This window comes from Candida margitis, assembly GCF_024628925.1.
Source record: "Candida margitis strain CBS 14175 chromosome Unknown scaffold23, whole genome shotgun sequence".
In the NCBI taxonomy this organism is placed as follows: domain Eukaryota; kingdom Fungi; phylum Ascomycota; class Pichiomycetes; order Serinales; family Debaryomycetaceae; genus Lodderomyces; species Lodderomyces margitis.
The window spans coordinates 65,833-87,582 of NW_026261783.1; the positions used below are offsets into that span (position 1 = coordinate 65,833).

At 37.1% G+C, this 21,750-nt stretch overlaps 9 protein-coding genes across 9 annotated transcripts; 5 read left to right on the top strand and 4 right to left on the bottom strand. All coding sequences in view use genetic code 12, as the record gives it.

The window, feature by feature from the left end:
* Positions 1–63: 63 nt before the first annotated feature.
* On the bottom strand, positions 64–813 carry CANMA_001806 (putative uridine kinase; the record flags this gene model as incomplete). The annotated part of the gene is made up of 1 exon (XM_051813811.1): positions 64–813. One exon carries the CDS (start codon positions 811–813, stop codon positions 64–66), a length of 750 nt encoding a protein of 249 aa, XP_051672565.1.
* A 98-nt stretch (positions 814–911) lies between these two features.
* Positions 912–2,111, top strand: FAL1 (ATP-dependent RNA helicase; the record flags this gene model as incomplete). The annotated part of the gene is made up of 1 exon (XM_051813812.1): positions 912–2,111. The coding sequence occupies one exon, from the start codon at positions 912–914 to the stop codon at positions 2,109–2,111; it is 1,200 nt and encodes a 399-aa protein (XP_051672566.1).
* Positions 2,112–2,305: 194 nt separating this feature from the next.
* On the top strand, positions 2,306–5,632 carry CANMA_001808 (uncharacterized protein; the record flags this gene model as incomplete). The annotated part of the gene is made up of 1 exon (XM_051813814.1): positions 2,306–5,632. The coding sequence occupies one exon, from the start codon at positions 2,306–2,308 to the stop codon at positions 5,630–5,632; it is 3,327 nt and encodes a 1,108-aa protein (XP_051672567.1).
* A 348-nt stretch (positions 5,633–5,980) lies between these two features.
* STE3 (Ste3p) lies at positions 5,981–7,195 on the top strand (the record flags this gene model as incomplete). Its single annotated transcript, XM_051813815.1, has 1 exon — positions 5,981–7,195. One exon carries the CDS (start codon positions 5,981–5,983, stop codon positions 7,193–7,195), a length of 1,215 nt encoding a protein of 404 aa, XP_051672568.1.
* A 1-nt stretch (position 7,196) lies between these two features.
* CANMA_001810 (glutamyl-tRNA(Gln) amidotransferase subunit) lies at positions 7,197–8,618 on the bottom strand (the record flags this gene model as incomplete). The annotated part of the gene is made up of 1 exon (XM_051813816.1): positions 7,197–8,618. One exon carries the CDS (start codon positions 8,616–8,618, stop codon positions 7,197–7,199), a length of 1,422 nt encoding a protein of 473 aa, XP_051672569.1.
* A 1,731-nt stretch (positions 8,619–10,349) lies between these two features.
* RIB4 (lumazine synthase) lies at positions 10,350–10,918 on the bottom strand (the record flags this gene model as incomplete). Its single annotated transcript, XM_051813817.1, has 2 exons — positions 10,350–10,801; positions 10,876–10,918. 2 exons carry the CDS (start codon positions 10,916–10,918, stop codon positions 10,350–10,352), a joined length of 495 nt encoding a protein of 164 aa, XP_051672570.1.
* Positions 10,919–12,904: 1,986 nt separating this feature from the next.
* CANMA_001812 (uncharacterized protein) lies at positions 12,905–13,882 on the top strand (the record flags this gene model as incomplete). Its single annotated transcript, XM_051813818.1, has 1 exon — positions 12,905–13,882. The coding sequence occupies one exon, from the start codon at positions 12,905–12,907 to the stop codon at positions 13,880–13,882; it is 978 nt and encodes a 325-aa protein (XP_051672571.1).
* Positions 13,883–14,397: 515 nt separating this feature from the next.
* On the top strand, positions 14,398–16,006 carry SSH1 (Ssh1p; the record flags this gene model as incomplete). Its single annotated transcript, XM_051813819.1, has 2 exons — positions 14,398–14,407; positions 14,499–16,006. The coding sequence occupies 2 exons, from the start codon at positions 14,398–14,400 to the stop codon at positions 16,004–16,006; spliced, it is 1,518 nt and encodes a 505-aa protein (XP_051672572.1).
* A 145-nt stretch (positions 16,007–16,151) lies between these two features.
* CANMA_001814 (uncharacterized protein) lies at positions 16,152–18,314 on the bottom strand (the record flags this gene model as incomplete). Its single annotated transcript, XM_051813820.1, has 1 exon — positions 16,152–18,314. One exon carries the CDS (start codon positions 18,312–18,314, stop codon positions 16,152–16,154), a length of 2,163 nt encoding a protein of 720 aa, XP_051672573.1.
* Between the last annotated feature and the right edge of the window lie 3,436 nt (positions 18,315–21,750).

Consider the following 21,750-nt stretch of genomic DNA (forward strand, 5'->3'; position numbering starts at 1 on the left):
ACAATTGTTGCTATTCAAACGTTACCTCTTTGAAGTAGAATCAAACACCTAAAGCATAAACACTCAATTCAATTGGTAGAACTTATTCTTCTGCACATCAAACTTTTCCTTTTCAAAGTTTCCAATTTCAGCGGGTCTTAAGTAATTGAAAGGGAGGTCTGTTCGTTTAGGTTGGTCATTTTTCGATACGAAAAGTAAAATTCCATCTATTACTAAGCTGACTGAATTTGGTTCGGGGCCCTTTGGCATAATAACGTCACAAAACTCCTTTGTGGGAAAGATGTAATCACTCATCTCAAGCCGAGCTCCTAACAAGTAAGCATTGATCACAGTTTCCAACTTCTCGGATTCACTTTCAAGAACATCTCTTCTAATCCAACGAATCAATCGAGTATCAGCATCACTATCTATAAAGACTTTGATTTGTGCCATATTTCGTAGATCTTTATCGTAAAGTGCATACAAGCCATGGACCAACACTATTGTTTGAGTGGAACTTGCTCCATCTAGTTCTTTTATATCACGTTTTAGCTTTTCAAAGTTGAATCTGGATGGCTTCAAGATGGGAAGTGATTGTGACGCGTCCTTTGAGACAGTAATTGCCGCCGATTTAGAGCTAGGAAACTGGCTAGGGTCGACGGATGAGCGTTCATGGTCAGTATACTCATTCATATTAATTATTTGCACATCAACGGATGATTCAGACATTATTGACCGTAGTTGATCTTTAATTGACAAAGCTGCAGTCCTCTTTCCTGCAGCATGGCCACCGCCTAATAGCACCAAAATTGAATTTGAAAGTTGTTGGCTCATATGTGTGATGATGGTGTTTGATAAAGAAACAAAAAATAATGAAAAAAAAAAAACATTGTGAAGAGATAGCACTGTTGGATCGTAACCCTTTAGTCAATATGGATGAGTTTGATAAAGATGTCGATAAAGAGTTAGAATTTAGTCATAAATCAACAAAGGGGATAAAGGTTCATCGTACATTTGAGAGTATGAAACTAAAGTCCGAACTCCTAAAGGGTATCTATGCATACGGATTTGAAGCTCCATCAGCAATCCAGTCAAGAGCGATCATGCAGATAATTGCCGGTCGGGACACTATAGCCCAGGCGCAATCAGGAACTGGTAAAACAGCTACATTTTCGATTGGAATGTTGGAAGCAATTGACTCAAAGTCGAAAGATTGCCAGGCACTAATTTTATCACCAACAAGAGAATTGGCAATTCAGATTCAGAATGTTGTACAGCACCTTGGTGACTACATGAATATACAAACTTACGCTTGCGTTGGGGGTAAAAATGTGGGAATGGATGTCAAGAAGCTACAGCAAGGGCAACATATTGTCAGTGGAACCCCAGGTAGGGTCTTAGATGTAATGAGGCGAAGAAATCTTTCTACAAGACATATAAAAATTTTGATTCTAGATGAAGCAGACGAACTATTCACCAAAGGTTTTAAAGAACAGATATATGAGATTTACAAGCAGCTCCCATCCGATACACAAGTTGTAGTTGTTAGCGCGACTTTGCCGCCGGAAGTTTTGGAAATGACAAGCAAATTCACCACTGACCCGGTAAAGATTTTAGTCAAGCGAGATGATGTGTCCCTAGTTGGGATAAAACAGTACTACGTACAATGCGAACAAGAAGATTGGAAGTTTGACACCTTGTGTGACCTTTATGATAATTTGACAATTACTCAAGCTGTGATATTTTGCAATACAAAGTTAAAGGTGAACTGGCTTACAGATCAAATGAGGAAACAGAACTTTGTAGTGCTGTCTATGCATGGTGATATGAAACAAGATGAACGAGATTCGATCATGAGTGACTTCAGAACTGGTAATTCAAGAGTCTTGATTTCAACAGATGTCTGGGCGAGGGGAATTGACGTGCAGCAAATATCCTTAGTTATAAACTATGACCTACCAAATGATAAAGAAAACTACATTCACAGAATAGGTCGATCAGGAAGGTTTGGCAGAAAAGGTACAGCCATAAATTTGATAACCAAGGGGGATCTTCCTACCATGAGAGATATTGAAGCTTATTATTCGACAAGAATTAGAGAGATGCCGATTAACATCAATGATATAATGTAATAATCGTGTAGCATATTATAATAAAGTCTCCTTCGTCAAAAAATCCTTTTTCTTTCTTTCTTTCTTCTCATCTCAATGATTTTGTGTCATAAAAAATATTCCATAGAAAGGAAGAAGAAGAAGAAGAAGAAGAAAAAAAAATTCCATCAAAACACCCTCTCTACATTTAACCACTATACCCTCCACTTTTGAGCATGGATTCACAATTCGTAGTCTCTTTGGAAGACACTTTAAAGCAAACTTTGACACCCGACTCATCGGTGATCAAACAAGCATCACAAAGATTGACCAAGGAGTTCTATCCTAATCCCCAAGCCTTGCCAGCATTGTTGCAAATCTTACAGCAATCTAATCAAGATGAAGTCAAACAATTAGCTGCTGTTGAAGCCAGGAAATTGGTTGCTGATAACTGGGAGTCTGTCGATAGCTCGTTCAAGCCAAACATTAGGGATTCCCTTTTGAAAAGTGTCTTTAACGAACAAAACAAACGTCTTAGAAATGTGTCGGCTTACTTAATTGCTGCCCTTGCAGAAACAGATTTAGACGCCAATGAATGGCAAGATTTGTTACCAACCTTGATTGGTGCTATTCAAGGCGATGATGTTAGGGCCAAAGAGGTTGCGACATTTACCTTGTACGCTTTATTGAATTCCGAGATTTCTGCTATGCTTCCTCATATTGATGACTTTGTTGTCTTGTTTGGCAACTTGACCAGAGATCCAGCATCAAAGGAAGTTAGAGTTTACTCCGTTTTGTCTTTGGATGCACTTTCACAAATCCTTGAGAATGATGACGAAGCATCGGATCAAGTTGTGGAGAACTTCAGGGCAACCATACCAGGAATGGTCGAGGTTTTGAAAGAAGTAGTCACATCTGACGATACAGAACTGGCTCAACTTGTTTTCAGTGTTTTCAACAGTTTGGTGCTCACAGACTCAAGGCTATTGGGAGACCATTTGGTCAACTTGATAAAGATGATTAGTGAAATCGTTGCAAACACTCAATTGGATGAGGAATATAGAGTTTTTGGCTTGCAATTCTTAATTTCTTGTGTTTCATACAGAAAATCAAAAATCTCATCCAACAAATTGGGTCCACAACTTACCTTGGTTGGGTTGAAAGTCGCATCCGAGGAGATTGATGTTGAGGACGAGTTGGAAAATGAGGATGAAGAAAATGAAAATGAGGAAAACTCTCCACCTTCGTTGGCATTGAGATTGCTTGCTGTTTTGGGAGCGGAGTTGCCGCCATCCCAAGTTATAGACCCATTGTTCGATGCGTTAGATCCGTTATTAACGTCCACAAATGAGTTTGAGAGACGTGCAGGTATATTAGCCATTGGTGTTTGTTCAGCCGGTGCTCCTGACTACATCTCACTCAGAATTCAGAAAATTATTCCCGTATTGATCAATGGAATGAAGGACTCGCAGCTTGTTGTTAGAGTTGCTGCTCTCAGAACTTTGTCCCAATTGACAGCAGAACTTCAAGATATCGTTACTGATTACCATGAAGAGTTGTTGCCATTGATCATTGAGATCATCGACTCGGCATCGTCCGTTATGGCTTACAAATACGGTTGTATTGCGTTAGACGGGTTAATTGAGTTCATGAACCATGATGCCATGAGCAAATACATCGAGCCATTGATGCATAAATTGTTTTACATGTTGCAGCAAGCAAACACTGCTACCTTGAAAACAGCAATCGTGTCTGCCATTGGTTCAACTGCGTTTGCAAGTGGTAAAGGTTTTACTCCATACTTTGAAGCTTCGATCAAACAATTGGAGCCTTTTATCTCCAACTCCGCCTCAGTAGAAGGAATGAGTGAAGATGACATAGAATTGAGAGCAACAACATTTGAAAATATATCTACTATGGCTAGAGCTGTTGGTTCTGATGCGTTCTCTGCATACGCTAAGCCATTAGTTGAAGCAGCCTACACATCATTAGAGTCTGATCACCCTAGAATCAGAGAATCGGGATTTGCTTTTATTGCTAACATGGCCAAGGTGTACGGTGCAGAATTTGCCGGATTTTTGGATCAAATCGTTCCCCAAATTTTGACCTGTTTGGGCCAGGAAGAATTTACCTTTAATGTCGAGACTGGCGAAGATGGAGAGGCTGAATTCGCAGGTGATGATGAAGATGAAGATCCTTTGAAAGTTCACACTGGTATTGCCATTGAAAAAGAAATCGCCTCAGTGGCCCTTGGTGAGTTGGCCATTGGAACAGGAAAAGAATTCTTCAAGTATGTTGAACCATCTTTGACTGCCTTGGCTGATCAAGTGGAAAACTCGTTCGGTGTGAGAGAAGCTGCTTTAAATTGTGTGTTTAAAATTGTCAAAGCTATGTTTGTTGCTGTGCAAGGTGAAGACTTTAAAGCACCAAAAGGTGTTCCACGACAATCATATGTTGACCCAAGCATTTTGGCCTTAATCATACAAGTGAGGGATATTGCTATTCCACTTTTGGAGGCCGAGTTTGAGTCTACTATGGTAGCATGCATTCTTGACAGTGTTGCAGATGCCTTGCATGTAATTGGTGCTATATTTATAGTTGACAATGCTAATGACACATCCAGCTTGGAGAAATTATGCTTTTCGTTGATGAATTTGTTAAAGAAAGAACATCCTTGCCAATTGGAAGAAGAAGAGATGCCAGAAGAAGAGGACTCGTCAGAAACCGACGTTTTACTTAACGAATCTGCATTAGAAGTGTTGGTCAACTTATCTTTAGCATTAGAAGGAGACTTTGTCAAGATTTTTGAGTCCTTTAAAGGCCCAATTTTGGCCCAGTTCAACAGCAAATCAAAGCCAATGAAGGTTGGATCTATTGGAGCAATTGCCGAGATGGTTGGGGGCATGAAATCCACCAACCCTTTTTCAGCAGAGTTGCTCCCTATTTTCGTCGACAAACTCGCCAATGAAAAGTCTATTGAAGTGAAGGGCAATGCTGCGTATGGTATAGGTTTGATTGTCGAGTATAGTCCAGTCGACTTGTCGTCCAGTTACCCTCAAATACTTGAGTTGCTTTTCCACTTGTTGAACAAAGTGGACAAAAAGGCAAGCTCTGCTGATGATGAAGAGGCCAAAGACGTGGTCAACCGTTCGTACGCAAATGCTTGCGGTTGTGTTGCCAGATTGATTGTCAAGAACCAACAAGCAGTTCCGTTAGAGCACGTTATTGGCCCATTGTTGGAACATCTTCCATTGGAAACCGGGTTTGAAGAAAACACACCAATTTTCGAGGCTATCATTAAGTTATATGAGTCTGGTAATGAAAGTATTGTGTCACAAACTCCAAAAATTGTTGACATATTTGCAGGTGTTTTCAAAGCTGAAGAGGAGAGAATTAAGTTGATCAACGAAAGTACCTTGGGAAGAGAAGAAAACATTGATGCCAGGAAGCAATTTTCGTCTGAGGAATTGAAATCAAAAGTTGTTCAACTTTTAAAGTTTTTGAATCAAAAATATGATGGTGTGGTTTCTTCAAACGAGACTTTGAAACTAGTTATACAGTAAATAGACTCTTTATACTGTGAACGTTTTGTTATTATTGATTTGTTGCTTCTCCCTTCCAAGATGGCAAGTGTATATGTTTCATGTATGTTACCTCTATAGCATATTGAGCGGTCATGTATGTTTGAGAGCTTGATGATTATTTTTGAAAAATTCTGAAGTAATTCCCCCCTTTTAGTATTGGTGAGTGGTTCTTTACTGAAGAAACAAAAAAAAATTCCGCTTTTGGCTGCAAAAGAGAAATATCTGAGGATCATAGAATCTACTTTGAGCCAATGCTTAACTAGGTATATAACTGAAACAATTTTTCCCACTGGTTTTCTCTGTTTTTGATGCCTAGAGTATACAACTATGAATTCAGGAGCAGCTGGTACCGCAGCTTTTACTATTATTGCTTTCTTTTTATTAATTCCGCCACTTTCATGGCACGCCAAGTCAAGAAACATCCCAGCAATTCTTTTGGTAACATGGTTGATGTTGGTCAACTTGATTGGGTTCATCAATACGATGATATGGAGTGGTGATGATTTTGATACTGTTTACGACGGTCAGGGTTGGTGTGATGTTACAACAAAGATTGAAGCAGCTTCATCGCTTGGAAAACTATGTGCCATTGCATGCCTTTCAATGAACTTGTACTTTATTTTGTGTGCTAAAAACCCTAGTTTCATTGATAACAAGAACTGGAAGAAGGTTTGGATCGACTTGACCATTTGCCTTCTTACTCCTGTGTTGATTATGATTTTCATCTACATTACACAAGCAAGACGGTACGCTATTGTTCGATACCAGGGGTGCATCACAGTTTTCTCGTCAACAAATGCAACCATTGGTTTATATCTTGTTTGGCCGTTAATCTGGAGTTTTGTTGCTTTGTTCTTTGCTACGTTGACATTGTACAAATACTTTCAAAAGAGGAAAGACGTCAAGGATATCCTCAAATGTACCAACTCGGGCTTGAATTTGAAGAGGTTTGCTAGGCTTTTAATTTTTAGCATCTTGATTGTGTTTGTCATGACCCCACTTTCTATTTACTACTTTGCTCAGAAAGTGTCCTTCACACAATACCCCTTCCATTGGGAAGAGGTACACAGTCCAGAATGGGGTGATATTTACTTCGCTGATTTTGGCTTCTTTTCAGTTATCGATAGATTGGTCAATTCGTCCATTTCTATTGTTGCATTCCTTTTGTTTGGTTTGGGAACTGATGCATTGAAGATGTATAGATCTTTTCTCAGAATGTCTCCTAAGGAATCTGGTGAACCGTTATCAAAAGAAACCACTTATATACATAACGGTACTCCAACAAAGCTTATATCCAACAAATCACAATTCAGTGAACGCACAAATTACAGTCAACCCACCGTATTGGATGAATTTGGTGGTGCAATGCAAGAATTAGGAATAGTTAAAGAAGGCTCGGCAGACTTGGAATCAGGTAAGTCAGGTAGAGCGATGAAGCAAAACTCATCTAAGAAACCGGACAGTGTCGGTGTTCCCGAAATTGAGGATTCTAGTCTAAATGGAGATTTCTTATACAAATATGAAGTTAAGCAGAAAAAGTAATCTATAGGAGACTATCAAATGCGTTTTTAATTTCTTTGGCGTGTACCTTCCCTCTAGTGACCTTCATGGCTTTACCAACAAGCACCTGTATTGCATTGTTGTGGCCATCCTGGATCCTCTTTACCACGTCAGGATTCAATTTAATAATTTCCCGGCATAGCTCATTAATATCAATAGCCTGCGAGTCTGAAGCTAGATTCAAATCGGCAATTGCTTTTTCTAAAGAGACTTGGTTCTCAACTAGATGTCTCAAGATTAGTCTTTTTGATACCAAGGAGTAGTCTGACCTGGCAACCTCGACCAACACGTCCGGACTGATCACATTGACGTCAAATTCTTTATCAAGCTTGGCAAATGCTGTGATTAATTCCTGAAACATCCACTTGTTTGCATCTGGATGGTTGAACTTGTCGAAAAAAGTCTCATAGTAATGCAAATGTTCTGGCTCCACAAGTAAATTTTTAGCATGCGCTAATTGTAAATTGTAAGGTTTGGATGTTAGCCGAGACAAAAGTTGATCGGGGTACTCTGGAATGGCAGCCTTGATTTCATCGCCAATATCAGGGTTCAAATTTATAGCGGGTAGTTCTGAGTCGGGAACATACCTGTAATCTATGGCATTCTCCTTGCTTCGTGATGACTTTGTCGTATAACCATCCCAAGACTTGGTTTCTTGCGCAATCTCTTTACCAGAACGGAGGCTCTCTACTTGTTCTGTGTATTCGTATTTCAAGGCATTCACTATGTCCCCTGTTGTACCTAAATTCTTTAGCTCAACCCTTGGATTATCGTTGACACTGAGATTGACGTCTACCCTTATTGCACCCGTTTCCAAGTCTCCACTGCAGATGCCCAAATGGCGCACTAACAACTGATACTTTTTTATAAAAGCATATACCTGATTTATATCTTGAAAGTCTGGCTTTGTAACAACTTCAATTAATGGAGTCCCTGCTCTATTATAATCTATAACATCTCCAAACTTTTTCCCTGTATCCTGTTCTAACTGCACTGTTTCAATTGCAATCTTCCCGGAAGCATTATCAAACTCGCTCAACTCCAAGACCCCGTCCTTCCCCAACGGTTGAAAATGCTGGGTAATTTGATATCCCAATGGCTGATCAGGATAAAAATAATGCTTCCTATCGAATTTGGAAAATGGCTGTATTTTCATATTCAACGCCACACAGGCCTTGAGAGCTAAGTATAAAGCCTCGGGGTTCAACTTGGGTTGAGTTCCTGGTAGTCCGAGATCAAAGTAGCTAACCTTTGTATTACTATTGTCGTTGAACCCCGTTTGAGATAAAGAAAAAAGCTTGTACTTTGTTTTCAACTGAGTATGGATTTCCACCCCGCATTTGAATTTATACTCGGGGAGTAATCTGAAGGACTCTTTTGTCGATGTCGTTAATCGTCGAAGCATGGGGACTTTTGATATAGGAATAGATTTGGATTGGATTTACTTATTTCATCGCGCTGAAAATTAAACAAAGAAAAAGAATAATATACGCACAAATATAGCGTACAAAATATATTATCAATGTTGTAGGTATAGCCAGGGAGAGACCACTCTTGTCAATCTATGATGATGTGTAACGAGCTCACTCCAAGAGGAACGGTTATGGAAACAAAAAAAATTGTAATTGTTATGGAAAAAAATAGCTGCTCTCAGCAGGATTCGAACCTACGATCTCCTCATTACTAGTGAGGTGCCTTACCAACTTGGCCATAAGAGCTATTTTTACTTTTAAAACGCAAATTTTATTACACATCTACTTAAATTCAAGTACAGATCATATGATAGTCACGAGAATTGCGCTTTTTTTCCCTAGTAACTTTTAGCCTTTCTCTTTGACAAACATTTTCATGTGAGTGAAAGAGCACACCTTACCTTAGATTAGTGAAGAGCATATCTCGAAGGGTCTTTTCTTCCTTGAGAAATGCTGAGGAGCAATAATTCTGCAGCCTGATTTACTAGCTATAGAATGTGTTTTTACTCAAGATACTTAGTAATTCTACACACTATGTGAATATATATATATATATATATACCAAAGAACGTTGGTATTGTTATTGCTCATAATGGCAGCGTTTGAATCTATTAGCGGCTTTATATAACAACACAATAATGCCACATGTGTGCTATAACGTTTCAGGTTTAGCTGAAACATGGACCTCACTTTCTTGTAATTTTTCACTAGGTGATTATTGATCCACTCACTTTCACGGCAATATTTTAGTAATAGCTTATGATTGAACAAGAGGTTGTAAGGTTGTAAGAAAGACAAAGTTGTATTTAGTGTATGTATCTGAACAGTTCTCGGAGCAGAGTACTACACTTGAAGAATATTGTTAAAGCATTATATTAAGACAGTTGAGGATACATTAAAGGAAGCCAAAGTTCTATTGTTTTATTTTTTATCGAAATTTTTGAGCAAAATATTTGTAAAAAAAATCCAAAATGGATTCAAATAAAAAAGTAAGACAAATATTGGTCACGGATGGACTGTGTGCCTTCCATTTCGACACTAAAGTCCCCAAAAAACAATCCACTTTCCATTTTTGCTAATTCTTTGCTGTGTAACAATCAGAAGAAACTCAAAGTCAGTTTGGTTTCCTCAAAAAATAAATTCATCTGACTAAGAATAGTGAGGTGTTAAAAACCAGAATATTTCTTTCGCAAAAATTCGAGATTTGGCGCAGTTGTCTTTACGAATTTGTTAGACTGGGTGGCCAAGCTGGTTAAGGCGTGTGACTGTTAATCACAAGATCGAGAGTTCAATCCTCTCCCTGGTCGTTTATTTTTTTTTTTAACTTCCTAATGCTCTTTTTTATGCCAAATCGAAAAGATCTAGTTGTAACCGCATTATGGTTTAGAGTGGTCATTCTTTGTCTTATTGAATAGGGCCACCTTGGCTTAACTTGCTACAGTTTTTGTTGTACTTAATTAGAACATGTCGCGACCTGTAGAAATTAACATGATGAGGGTGAAATTTCTTCATGATATATTTTTACAAATACGCTCTTACATTCTTGGCCGTGGTGTATGATGTCCAACTTGTAGACATTTCTGTATCACATGATTTCTAATTGAGACTATACACAGTTGTTACATAGTTTTCAACTGCCAATATCCCCCCCACACACACAAGCTCTAGTTAAATTTAGTGGACATTTCAACAGCAGCAGCACCCCAATCTTCTCCATGATTGTGCATTTTTCCAGGAATCAATCCTGCTCTAGCTTCAGCTTGTTCTTCAGTCAAGCAAGTCAAGACACCAAAAATAACCGGCACACCCAATTCAAAATTCAATTTCATCAATTGATTAGTAGTTGAATCACAAATGTATTCAAAATGCATAGTTGATCCTTTTATCAATACACCAATAGGGATAATTGCGTCTAATGGAGTGCCTTTTCTCTTTTGTTGTTCATAGAATAATTTTGAACCATAGGGTAATTCAAATGATCCCGGTACTGTTTCAATAACAATATTGTTTTCTTTGACTCCCAATTCTTTTAATCTGTTGACAGCACCTTGAACTAATGAGTCAATAATCTTTTTGTTCCATCTAGCGTGAAGAATACCAATTCTTAATTTTGAACCTAAATTAGTGGGGGAAAGCAAGTTAGTAAATCGTTTGCGTGATATTACTAGGAAGATGTATTCCTGAACGTACCGTCGTATTGTCTATCCAATTCTCCTAATCCTTTGACTGCCATTTTTTCCTTTAGTTTTAGTGTAGTGTAACTATAATTGTAATTGTAATTGTAATTGTAATGGGTGTGGTAAAATCGATTGAGGAGGATCTAAGGTGAATCTTTATATATGATTTTGAAAAATTGTTCATGGGGGAGGAAGTCGAGAATTAATATGCAGGGAGTGTCATTCCATTGTTCAGGAACAAATTCAGAAAGAAACAATGAGAAAAATAAAAAAAAAAAACCTTTCTGAAGAAATTGAAAAATTTTCGGCTTTTCAAAACTTATTCCTCTTCAGTCCAATCAATTTCAAATAAAAATGGTCTATTGTTTCCGTAGATCGATTGAACCAACAACGGTATCATCATTGGTATGTGTGATGTATTCTTTATTTCACATTGTCTAACTTAGTTGAACCAAAAGTGCTTCTATTTTTATTTGGCTTTTATGATGATATATACACTGGAACTTATTTAAATCAAAAAAATGATTATCCAAAACAGTATAGTTAAAATAGTCTTTCACCCCTATCTGAAATCAACTACGTTTACGATGGATATAGTGCATGAAGGATGTCATACTAACTACCTTATATAAGAGAGGCGTAATTCACGTATTTGTGACGTGCGATGGATGTCACTCCATCCAAAAACACATTTGAACAAATGAGTTAATGGAAAGTTCGAGCAGAGCCACCTCACTAGCATACTAAGAGAAGCGTCAGTACAACTCGCCCCTCGTCCATTTACCCCCTCCCAACACCTAGTGACAAGAGTGGGGTTACTTAAAAAAAGTATCCATGAAATTGTATTGTACTGATGCGTCTCAAAAGTTTCACCAAACTCAAATTTCTCTCTTTGCTGCAAAACTACAACAGTTTGGTTAATTGTAAAGTAGTAGCATATAAAGGTGTATTAGCTTCAAAACTCAATTACGTTCCGGAAATGTGAAAGAAAAAGAAAAAGTCGTGTAATATGTACACATATCGGAAAAACCTTTGACAATTAGAATGGGTTGAGTCATTCACAAAAAAAAAATTGTTCTGCGATCAACGGATAAACACTAAAGTAATAAATGTAAGAGCAGCCACAAACTGTTTTATGAAGGAACAACCAATGTTTACAACTGGGTTATGGTAAACCTATCCTTCTCTAGTACTAAGTCTATTTGATTTAGGCAAAAATTCACACTGCCAGCCAAATTTTTTTTTTTTTTCAAAAAAAAGGAAAGAAAAGATAAAAATCTGCACTGTTTTAAATAAAGCCATAGTATAAGATGTTAATAGTTGATGGAGATGAGGAAGTCCGATATTCGAATTTTGGTCTCAGATTTATTCTTTCACTTTCTTTTGATGAGCAAATTATTTTATAATTACTAAAACTCCACATTGGAACAAAGAACACTTTTAAGTAAGAGATGTGAAAAAAGAAAAGGTAAGACTAGAATATGGTAGTTAAAGCGTAGAGTTTCAAAAGTTTTATTATATACAACAACAACAACAACAACAACAACAACAACAACAACAACAACAGGAGTGGTACCGTTGCTCCGAGGGGTCTGTCTTTTTTTTTTTTCTTTTTGTCGTCTGTTATAATAACTTTACACAAACTTCTAACCTACAGACTCCTGAACTCTTCTGTTACCATTCATAACTGACTACAGTGTATGGATAAAAAAAGGGATAGGAAGTAATGGTTGGTTTAATTTTAAATTTTAAATTTTGTTGAGTAGATCTTCTCGTACATATTACACAGTTTTTTACATACACACTTTACATACACACTTTACACACACACTTTACACAAAGGTATAAATAAATAGATTTGTTGTGTTTTATCTTTTTTTGTTCTTTTCTCTTATCATTTATTTAAATTTTATTTAAATATAAACTATACTTCCCACAGCAACAGCAATAACAACAACAGCAACAACAATTATATACATCATCAAATTTTCTTCTTTACAACAGACACACCTGACAACGCATATCCAAAGATTATATAAACTATGTCAGTCAACCCTAGATTCAAACTCTTTAGAGGATCTACTTCTGGACAACAAGCTCCACAGCAACATCACGAAACGCCACACCAACAACAACAGCCAAAATCCCAAAACAGACACAACAATAATCGTCATTTTGAAGCCACATCGAGCATTTTATCTGACTATGACGATTTAGAGGTGATTGACGATGTTAATGAAGAGTCACTGTATGTCCTTTTCAATCCTATCTCAAAGCCAAAAAATGAATCCGATATTCTTTCGTTAACCAATACGTCAAAGGGAGACTCAAAAGCAGATACAGACCAGGAGTATGATCATGAGGATATACAGGAGTTGAAGGAAGAAGATGGTGAAGATGGCGACGATGATGGGGATGCAAAAACTGATACCGAAAGACTATCAAACAAAATCAACAGTTGGTACAACTCAAACATTGTCACCTCAAGTCAAGAAATTGATGAAAATGTTGCTAGTTGGAACTTGGATGAAGATGAGGAATTATCTAGTTCCAATCTACTGAAACAGCAACAACCACAAGAACAGCAACTGTTGGAAGAAAGCAAAAGATTACTCACTGAATTCTATGGCGATGACCTTTTCAGATACCTTGATCAAGAAGATGTAGCTAAAGTAAAGCGGTTCCATAATATGATGGATGTTAAACGATTTCTTTTGGAAAAAGATGTTGTGCCTAATGATTCAGTATTGAAGCAATTGATTTACAAGATTCTTTATGCTAAAGATGAATCATCCAGCTTTGATACATCTCACCACACTTTCAACCTAGGAAATACAAACTATATCAATTATTTGATGGCAGATGTTCATCAAAAGCAACAAAAACAACAGTCACCATTTGGTGGTAGTTTTTTGGGTACACCATCGACTTTTTCTGACACCAATACGGGCGGTGGATCATCTTTGATTATGTGTGGCGGAGTGGGGTTTGGCGACAAGACGTCATGGAATGATATATGATTGTCAGAGCAATTGTCCAAGCAACTCATGACTATGTTGAAGTAGTCGTCTCTGCTACAGGGGGTATTTCGGTTTGAATTAGCTTCCTAAATCTTGGGTATATGAGGATACGAATTATGAACTAGAGCTATTTATATTTCAGATTTATGTTGAGGGGAAGAGAGGGTTTAACTAGCTATCGATTGTTGTCGCTAGTTTTATATTTGGTGGTTTGGTTTCAGGTTATTGGTTTTTGTTTCTTGTTTCTTGTTTGTATTTAATGTAACTATAAATTCTAACTTTCATTAACTACACTAGCCATAGGTAAGTTTCATAGTATCAGATCTCTCTTGGTATGCACCGCTTACTGGTAGTTGCACCAACCTAGGCAATTACTTTTGTGCAACGGCGTAAGAATTGGACGAAAAAGTTGGGCTGAAAAAAAAAATGTTAAAAAAAAAAGAGCCACCTGAGCCAGCCTTTCGACCAACAGGAACTCCTCAGTCGACCACCTTGAAACAAAAGCACTAGTCATAATGAGCGGATGTATGTACTTTCAAGCCAAGGGTACAACCCACAGGCCTATCTCACTGTGATAATATCCCCCCTAGCCTTCACTTACTAACATGCCATCTAGTTCGTCTTCTTGACTTGGTTAAATTCTTTTTACCTATTGTTCCCGAAGTTGAATTTCCATACGAAAAGACAAAATTCGATGAAAGAATAGTATTCACCGTCGGATCAGCATTGATCTTTGTATTTGGCCAATTGCCCATCTATGGATTAATCCCGCAAGCTCAATTTCACTTACAAGATCCATTTTATCAATTTAGACTGATTTTTGCCATGGAGAAAGCTACATTGTTGGAATTGGGATTGTTGCCTATTATTACCTCGGGTTTTCTTTGGCAATTGGGTGCAGGATTGAAGTTGATTAATATTAATTTAGGATTGAGATATGATCGAGAATTATTTCAAAGTGGACAAAAATTGACAAGTTGGGGAATTGCCATTGTTTTCACTTTAGGGTTGATTTATTCGGGTTATTATGATGGTGTGATTAGGGGATACGAAGTTTTGCCTAAATCCAATTTCATTGTTTCGTCATTGCCATTAGGGTCATATTTTATCATTTTCTTGCAAGTTGTGTCTTGGCAAATTATTGTTAGTTTATTGGTGGAAATATTTGACAAAGGATACGGATTTGGTTCAGGAATCTTGTGTTTTTTGACTTTGCAAAATGCCACCAATTTCATTGCCGATTTAATTGGATTGGAAATGTTCCCCGTTATAAATTCAAACAAGTTTGAAAGTCTTGGTGCATTGATGAATTTGGTGCGTAATTTCTCCATTTTCAACTTGAAATCCACTAGCTGGCAAATCTGGCATGCTTTCACTCGTATTCAATTACCCAACTTGACTCAATTCTACATCGCTTTTGCTTCAGTATTTGTTGTTATTGCGTTGCAAAATTTCCGTGTTGATATCCCTATTAGATCAACCAAAGTTAGAGGTATGAGTCAAATGTTCCCCATTAGATTGTTGTACACTGGAGGATTGCCTGTTTTATTTGCTTATTCAATTGTTGCCAATATTCAGGTAGTTGGATTCATTTTGCATTCAATCTTGGTTAAATTGGGTGCACCTCCATTGGTGATCACCTTGTTGGGAAACTATGTCGTTCACCCAGCCAGTAATAGATTGGTTCTCAATGGCGGTATCTTGTATTATTTATCACCAGAACAAAATTTATTATCATCAATTGTTAGCCCCATTAGAACCATCATTTACTCATCAACTATTATACTTTTATCAGTTTGGTTTGGGTTTAAATGGAGTTTCATCTCGGGCTCGTCACCTAAAGATATTGCCAAACAATTTAAAGATCAAGGTATTTCTATTGCCGGTAAGAGGGATATTTCAATTGCTAAAGAGTTGTCAAAAATTATCCCCACTGCCGCCGTATCGGGTGCTTTTGCTCTTGCTGTGTTGGCAGTTGCTGGTGATTACTTGGGTGGATTAGGTAAGAATGGTGCTATAATCATTGGTGTTTCCTCGGCATTTGGTATCTTGGAAGAATTTATGGTTGAATATCAACAAGCATCGGGATCACAATTCTCAAGTGCCCTTTCTGGTGCTCAATAGAGACTACAAAGAGACACGGAGGTGAAGACATGGAGATAGCTGTGTGTATGGATGCAACCATCCACTGCAACACCATTTCTAAACGACTATATACTTTTTGCTTGTAAAATTAGTACTTTTTTTATTATTATTATTATTATTATTATTAATCATCATATAAGACCGCACTATTTAGTTTAAGACTCTGTCTAGGTATATTCCCATTACTAATACTGCTCGATTTTGATGAACTTGGCGTAATTGAGATCAACAGGGCATTCTTATACTTTGCTTGTGCTTTAGTCTCTTGATCAAAATTCTTGGTAAAATATTCATCTTTGGACAATACGGGAGAAAGATGAAATTGTTTCATTGTAAATTGAGTAGGATCAGGTTGGGTCTTGTATAATCTAGACATTGGTTTAAAATTTGTTGGTTTTTGAGGAGATGGCGCTAAATGGTTGGGGCCAGTAGCAGCAAAAACATCAGCAGGTTGAGGTGTTGGTGCATCTTCGGTTGCAAATATAAAAAGAACCAAAGAAAATATAGCCTTCACCATGGAACTTATTTGTGAAGCCACAAACTTCACCGGTTTTATCATGACCCATTGGGCAAGCAAGATAGGGACAGTTAAAAGCATTTTGAAATATAATTTAGCCACGTAAAGGGGTAATTTGAAACTGGACCAAATTATTGCGTTCAACAAGTAGTGAAATGGATGATAAATAAGGTCCACTAAGTGGTCCATTATTTGAACATATATTCCCAACAAATATTTATCAATGACCTCCATAAAAAACACTTTTAATATTTCATTATCGCTAGATTTGTATTCATTCATCAAAAATGCCAATTTAGTAACCAACACTTTTCTAACCGATTTTGGATTATTCACTAAATCATGAATAGTAATTTCGTTCCTGATAGCTTGCAATACAGATCTAGTGCGCTCCAATATAGTCTTACTGGAAAGCTGACGACCTTGTGATTCAAATTTATTAAACGATGGTGGTTCCAAAGATTCAAAAATTAAATCCTCCTCCTCAACTATGGTTTTTAAAGGTGTTTGCGAAAAAGAATGATGCTTCTGTAGCGATGGAGTGGGTGTTAATTGCGAATAATCAAATTCAGTTTGCATTGGCGAAAATAGTGGTGATAATTTTGGGGGCAGTACTCCCAATGGAAATGGCGGAAAGGAGTTATTCACCATGTATACCATTTGTTGTTCAGATGATGTGTTATTGTGCAGTGGCACGAGTAATGGATGTTGGGACTGGGCCTGCTTGATTTTCGGTTGCAACTTGCCATGGGCCAGTAACTCTTTTTGCCTCAGCAGCAGCAGCAGCAGCAGTTTTTGATACTGTGTGTACTCATTTTGTTGAGCTTGTGCTTGAGTCTGGTCTCGCTTATCCAACTCCTTTTGCAACTTTATCAAATCCAACTTCAACCGATCAAACTGTTTATTGTGAACTTGCAAGTGGTCCAACAAGATTTGATTTGTAAGATTGGGTAGGAAGTATTGCTTTAAATCCGAAAACCACGTTTGGAAACTTGGGCTCTGAGTATAAAGAGGACTGTTGCTGTTATTCAAGGATGAATATTGCAATGAATCAGTAAATGTAATGATAATCCTAAAAATTGACCAAAACTGCAACAAGGCGATATTGACATTATTGAACACCATTTTTTTACGCTTTTGGTCAATTATCGTATATTTTCTGGTCCATATAAGCAAAACTGAACTCAAAAGTGACGAAACTAGACAACAAACCAATGCCATTATTTGAAAAGTGTTTATCTTTCGAACCATCATAATAACCTTGTTGGTGTGTTCAATAGCAAAATCATCTTCAGTCAATTGTTGAAGTAGCTTTGTCCTTGTTGTTTCCAATTCCTTCATCCAATTATACGGCCACTCGAGGGTAAACCTAACTATCCAACTAATCAACACAACCGTCAACAAATCAATAATAAAGTTTCCAATTTGTTCATTTTGGGGGATACTTTTCGTGTTGATGGGGAAAATTATAGATGTCAATGTGGGAAGTATAATGACAATATACGTGAAAATTTTGTAAACAACTTCATGAGACTGTGAATGTAGAGATACACTAGTTGTAGCAAGGGAGGACTTGGTTCTGTTGGGTTCTTTTCCCAAAGGGGTTCCTGTTTTGGCCTTAGAGGATGTTGAATTGGTATCAAATTGTGACAACTTATTGCTCACTGTGGACGATTTCCCCTGGTCTAACAGTTTTTTCTTTACACTTGTAGTCACTTGAGATTGTGAAGACTGTATTGTGATATCCTTCTTTGGCTTAGAACTGGTCATGATAGTGCCTGGTGTAGTAGATGTAGTTTTATTGTTATGTGTCTTCAAAAGTGTCGCAAAGACGTGCTATAGCTGTAATACCGTATACGCTTTTGCGGATAGACAATGTATTTAGTATCACCAAAGATTGTAGTGGGTCTGTTGCAGCAGATTTAAGTGTACTTCTTCTGATCAGTGCATGTAGTTATTTTCCTAAATGGTGTCAACTCTTCACTATTGTAAAGGAGTGGTTACCAGTTATGAAAAAAAAAAAAAAATTTTTGGTTGTAAAAATAAAAATAAGTATATAGGAAGATACAAATTTTTGCGTGGTTGGGGTGTGTTAGGATGTGATAGGTAAAGTTATCTCCCCGAAAAAGCCTTTCCTAATTGGATTCAGTGTCAGTGTCAAGTGAATCTCGATGAAGATGAGAAGGGGAAACTAGTCTTTTGAAATTCTCTCCTCGAGGTTTGAAGGCTTATAATTAAGGAAAAGAAGGAGTGAGGAGAAGAGGTTGATTTCAACTGATATGTGAAGAATGTATATATATATATATATATGTATGCAGTGCTTGCAAAGTCACAACAACAATTGATAAGTGTTTGTTTACAGTACAGATATATAGATACGTATATGTATCTCCAGTTGTTGAAAAATATCTTACTTTTGGTAATTCAAAGTGTAAGATGATGATGATGGTAATAAGAATAATAATAATAAATTTAAACCATACGTTTGTAAATAGTTTAAAGTAATTTTTTAGTCTTTTTAAGTAAAGCTTCTTCTTCTTCTTTTCTACTTCAGGCACGTGCTTTGTGTACTGTATTCTGTACTGATCTTGTGTATTATTATTAATAGACTCTCCATTGTTAGATGTGTTCTTCTGTTTGATTTTGTGTGTTTGTCTTGAAAGCGTGTCTGTGTCTCATCTTTACATATCACGACTTTTAAGCTTTTTATACAAATAGTCCCATTCGAGTATAAAGTATATGTTTTGCATTGCGCGCGTTAGTGAACTGTCATGGAAGCAGACAACAGGTGGTTCCACTCTTTTAACTAACAGTTGTTCACTCAAATTTTGAGATTGTTGTCTCTATTTTCTATATCAGGAAACAATAGAGTGCAAAATATGCTGTATGGGTTAAAAATTACTCCGCCTGTGCATACACACATTATTTTCCTCTTTCTTTTAGGCAAATGATTCTAGCCTCGTTACAAAATCCACATTTAGGTCAGGTTTCTTAAAAGTTCCCTATTGTATTTTTTACCCTTCTTATTGTTTAGTTGTTTGTCTGTATTCTTGCGAATTGGATTTACGATGGTGAAGGATAGTAGTAACCCATTTTTTTGGGTTTATTGACTTCAAATTCATAACCCTAAATAAGAAAGGTAGTACGGTGCAACCACCACCACCTCAGCTACTGGGGCATATCGTATATGCTGTGGTTTTTTTAACTAATCTCTACATGTTATTGTTCTTTTTCTTGTATTTTCACATGCAATAAAAATATATACCAATTAAGTAAAAATTCAAAACATTTACAACATTCACACATATAAACAAGACATGCTTTAAAGTAGAACCACAAAGCAATACACCCATAACATAAAACCTTGTACGCAAAGCTTTAAAGTACTGTTATAGTTGAGAATATGTGGCTAAGGGACCCACATTACTCTAGCCAACATTCTTTGGTTGTTTTATAATATACACTTACACCTGGTAAGGCTTTAGTTAAACAGTAGTTTTACCCATCTTGCATAAAAGCTTTGATTGAAATGCCTACTGGTTTAGTTGATTGCACGGCATCGGTAGAAATAACTGTCGTTAGAGAATTGCTAGATAGTAATACTCAACAACATGACTAGGATAAATTCCTTCAATACTACGTAAGTGTCTGGAGGGTGTCTATTCTGTCCAGAAATCGACCCGGATATCCCATCATTTGCCACAATTCAAGATGCGGAAGATATGTTGTAGCCCTGCACCACTTGCTCATTACCTTGCCATAGAGAGTGCTTTGTTACATTGGTTCGACACCTTTTCTTCCAAAGAATTACTTGACACAAATGCCGATTCATCATCATATGCAAATGTGTTGTTAAGGAGAAGGATGAACCAAGAACATGCAGGTGACACTGGCATTGGGCGAAGAACAAAGGCAAGACTAGTGCTTAGAAAACGGCCGAACAACATAAACAGCTTTGTTGCTAACGATGAAAATGCAGATGGACATTCGTTCATCAACCGCAGGGAGGACATTGTGTACAAACTAGTTCCATGTCCGCACTGTGATAATTGGATTATATTTTGCATGAAGAGATCCCTATTACTTTTAATTCACTCAACCCTAAAGCCGGCCGTCACAAGAGTGACAAAATATAGTACCATGTTCCTTAAGATTATGTCACCACGTTCCGGCATCATATCAATTGGATTCATTGGATTAATGCTGCTCTAAAGACTAGACACAGCTTGGTTTGTGTCACTGTTCTTGTGCCTTTTCTTCTGGCTTTTTTTTGGGTCGTTGATTATTATTTCGGAGTTGTTGCGGTTATTTCTCCTGCTAAAAGATTCAATGCTATAGCTCCATGTATTATTACTACTGATGATGCTCTTAATAAACAGCCAGTAATTCTTAGTCTCCATTACCAGACAAGTAGAATTGCCCACGATTAATACGAGATCCTTCTGTATTCACATTGTACTACGTTAGACATTTTGAATCTCATTTGGCCTATTCAAAAGTTGGGTGTTGATTTCTGGAAAGGACAGTAGGGGCATAGAGGATACATCTCAGCTGAGCGAGTGAGAAAAGATCAGTGATCCCATTAGCCGATTACTATGATTACTATGGTTTCAAAGTCCTAGAAACTAAAAATCATGTCACTAAATAGGATCATACGTATAATAAATATGCAGTGTAGTATCTCTTAAATTTACACCGTACATTCTTTGTTTTAGATGTTTGTTGTCGACTGCGCCATGACAAACAAGTGGAGTTAAATATTCCCTTTTCCGTAATACCTATGAGGTATACACAATTGAAACTAGTTGTCTTTTAAAACATTCAGCCAAAGTTATACATATTCACTTCGGTAACTTATTTGACGTTACACAAAAGTTGCAACATTCTATAGTTTCTATTCCCTTCTTCTTCTTCTTCTTCTTCTTCCTCACAGTTAAACCTCGGTGTTACATTACCTAAAGAGGTACAGAAACACCAACACTGCAACATAAATTGGTCATCGATGTATACAATACTTTCGGTGTTGCATGTCCGACATAAAGTGAGACATTCCGACGGAACTTCCACAATTCTCCATACATTACTATGTACAATTTCTTAAGTTGCAAAAAAAGTTTGGTAGGTGAAAAATGTTTCCTTTTTACGAAAAAGGAACTAGGGTTTCACTTGCTATGTAGGAGACAGCTATGGTAGTTATTCTTCCATA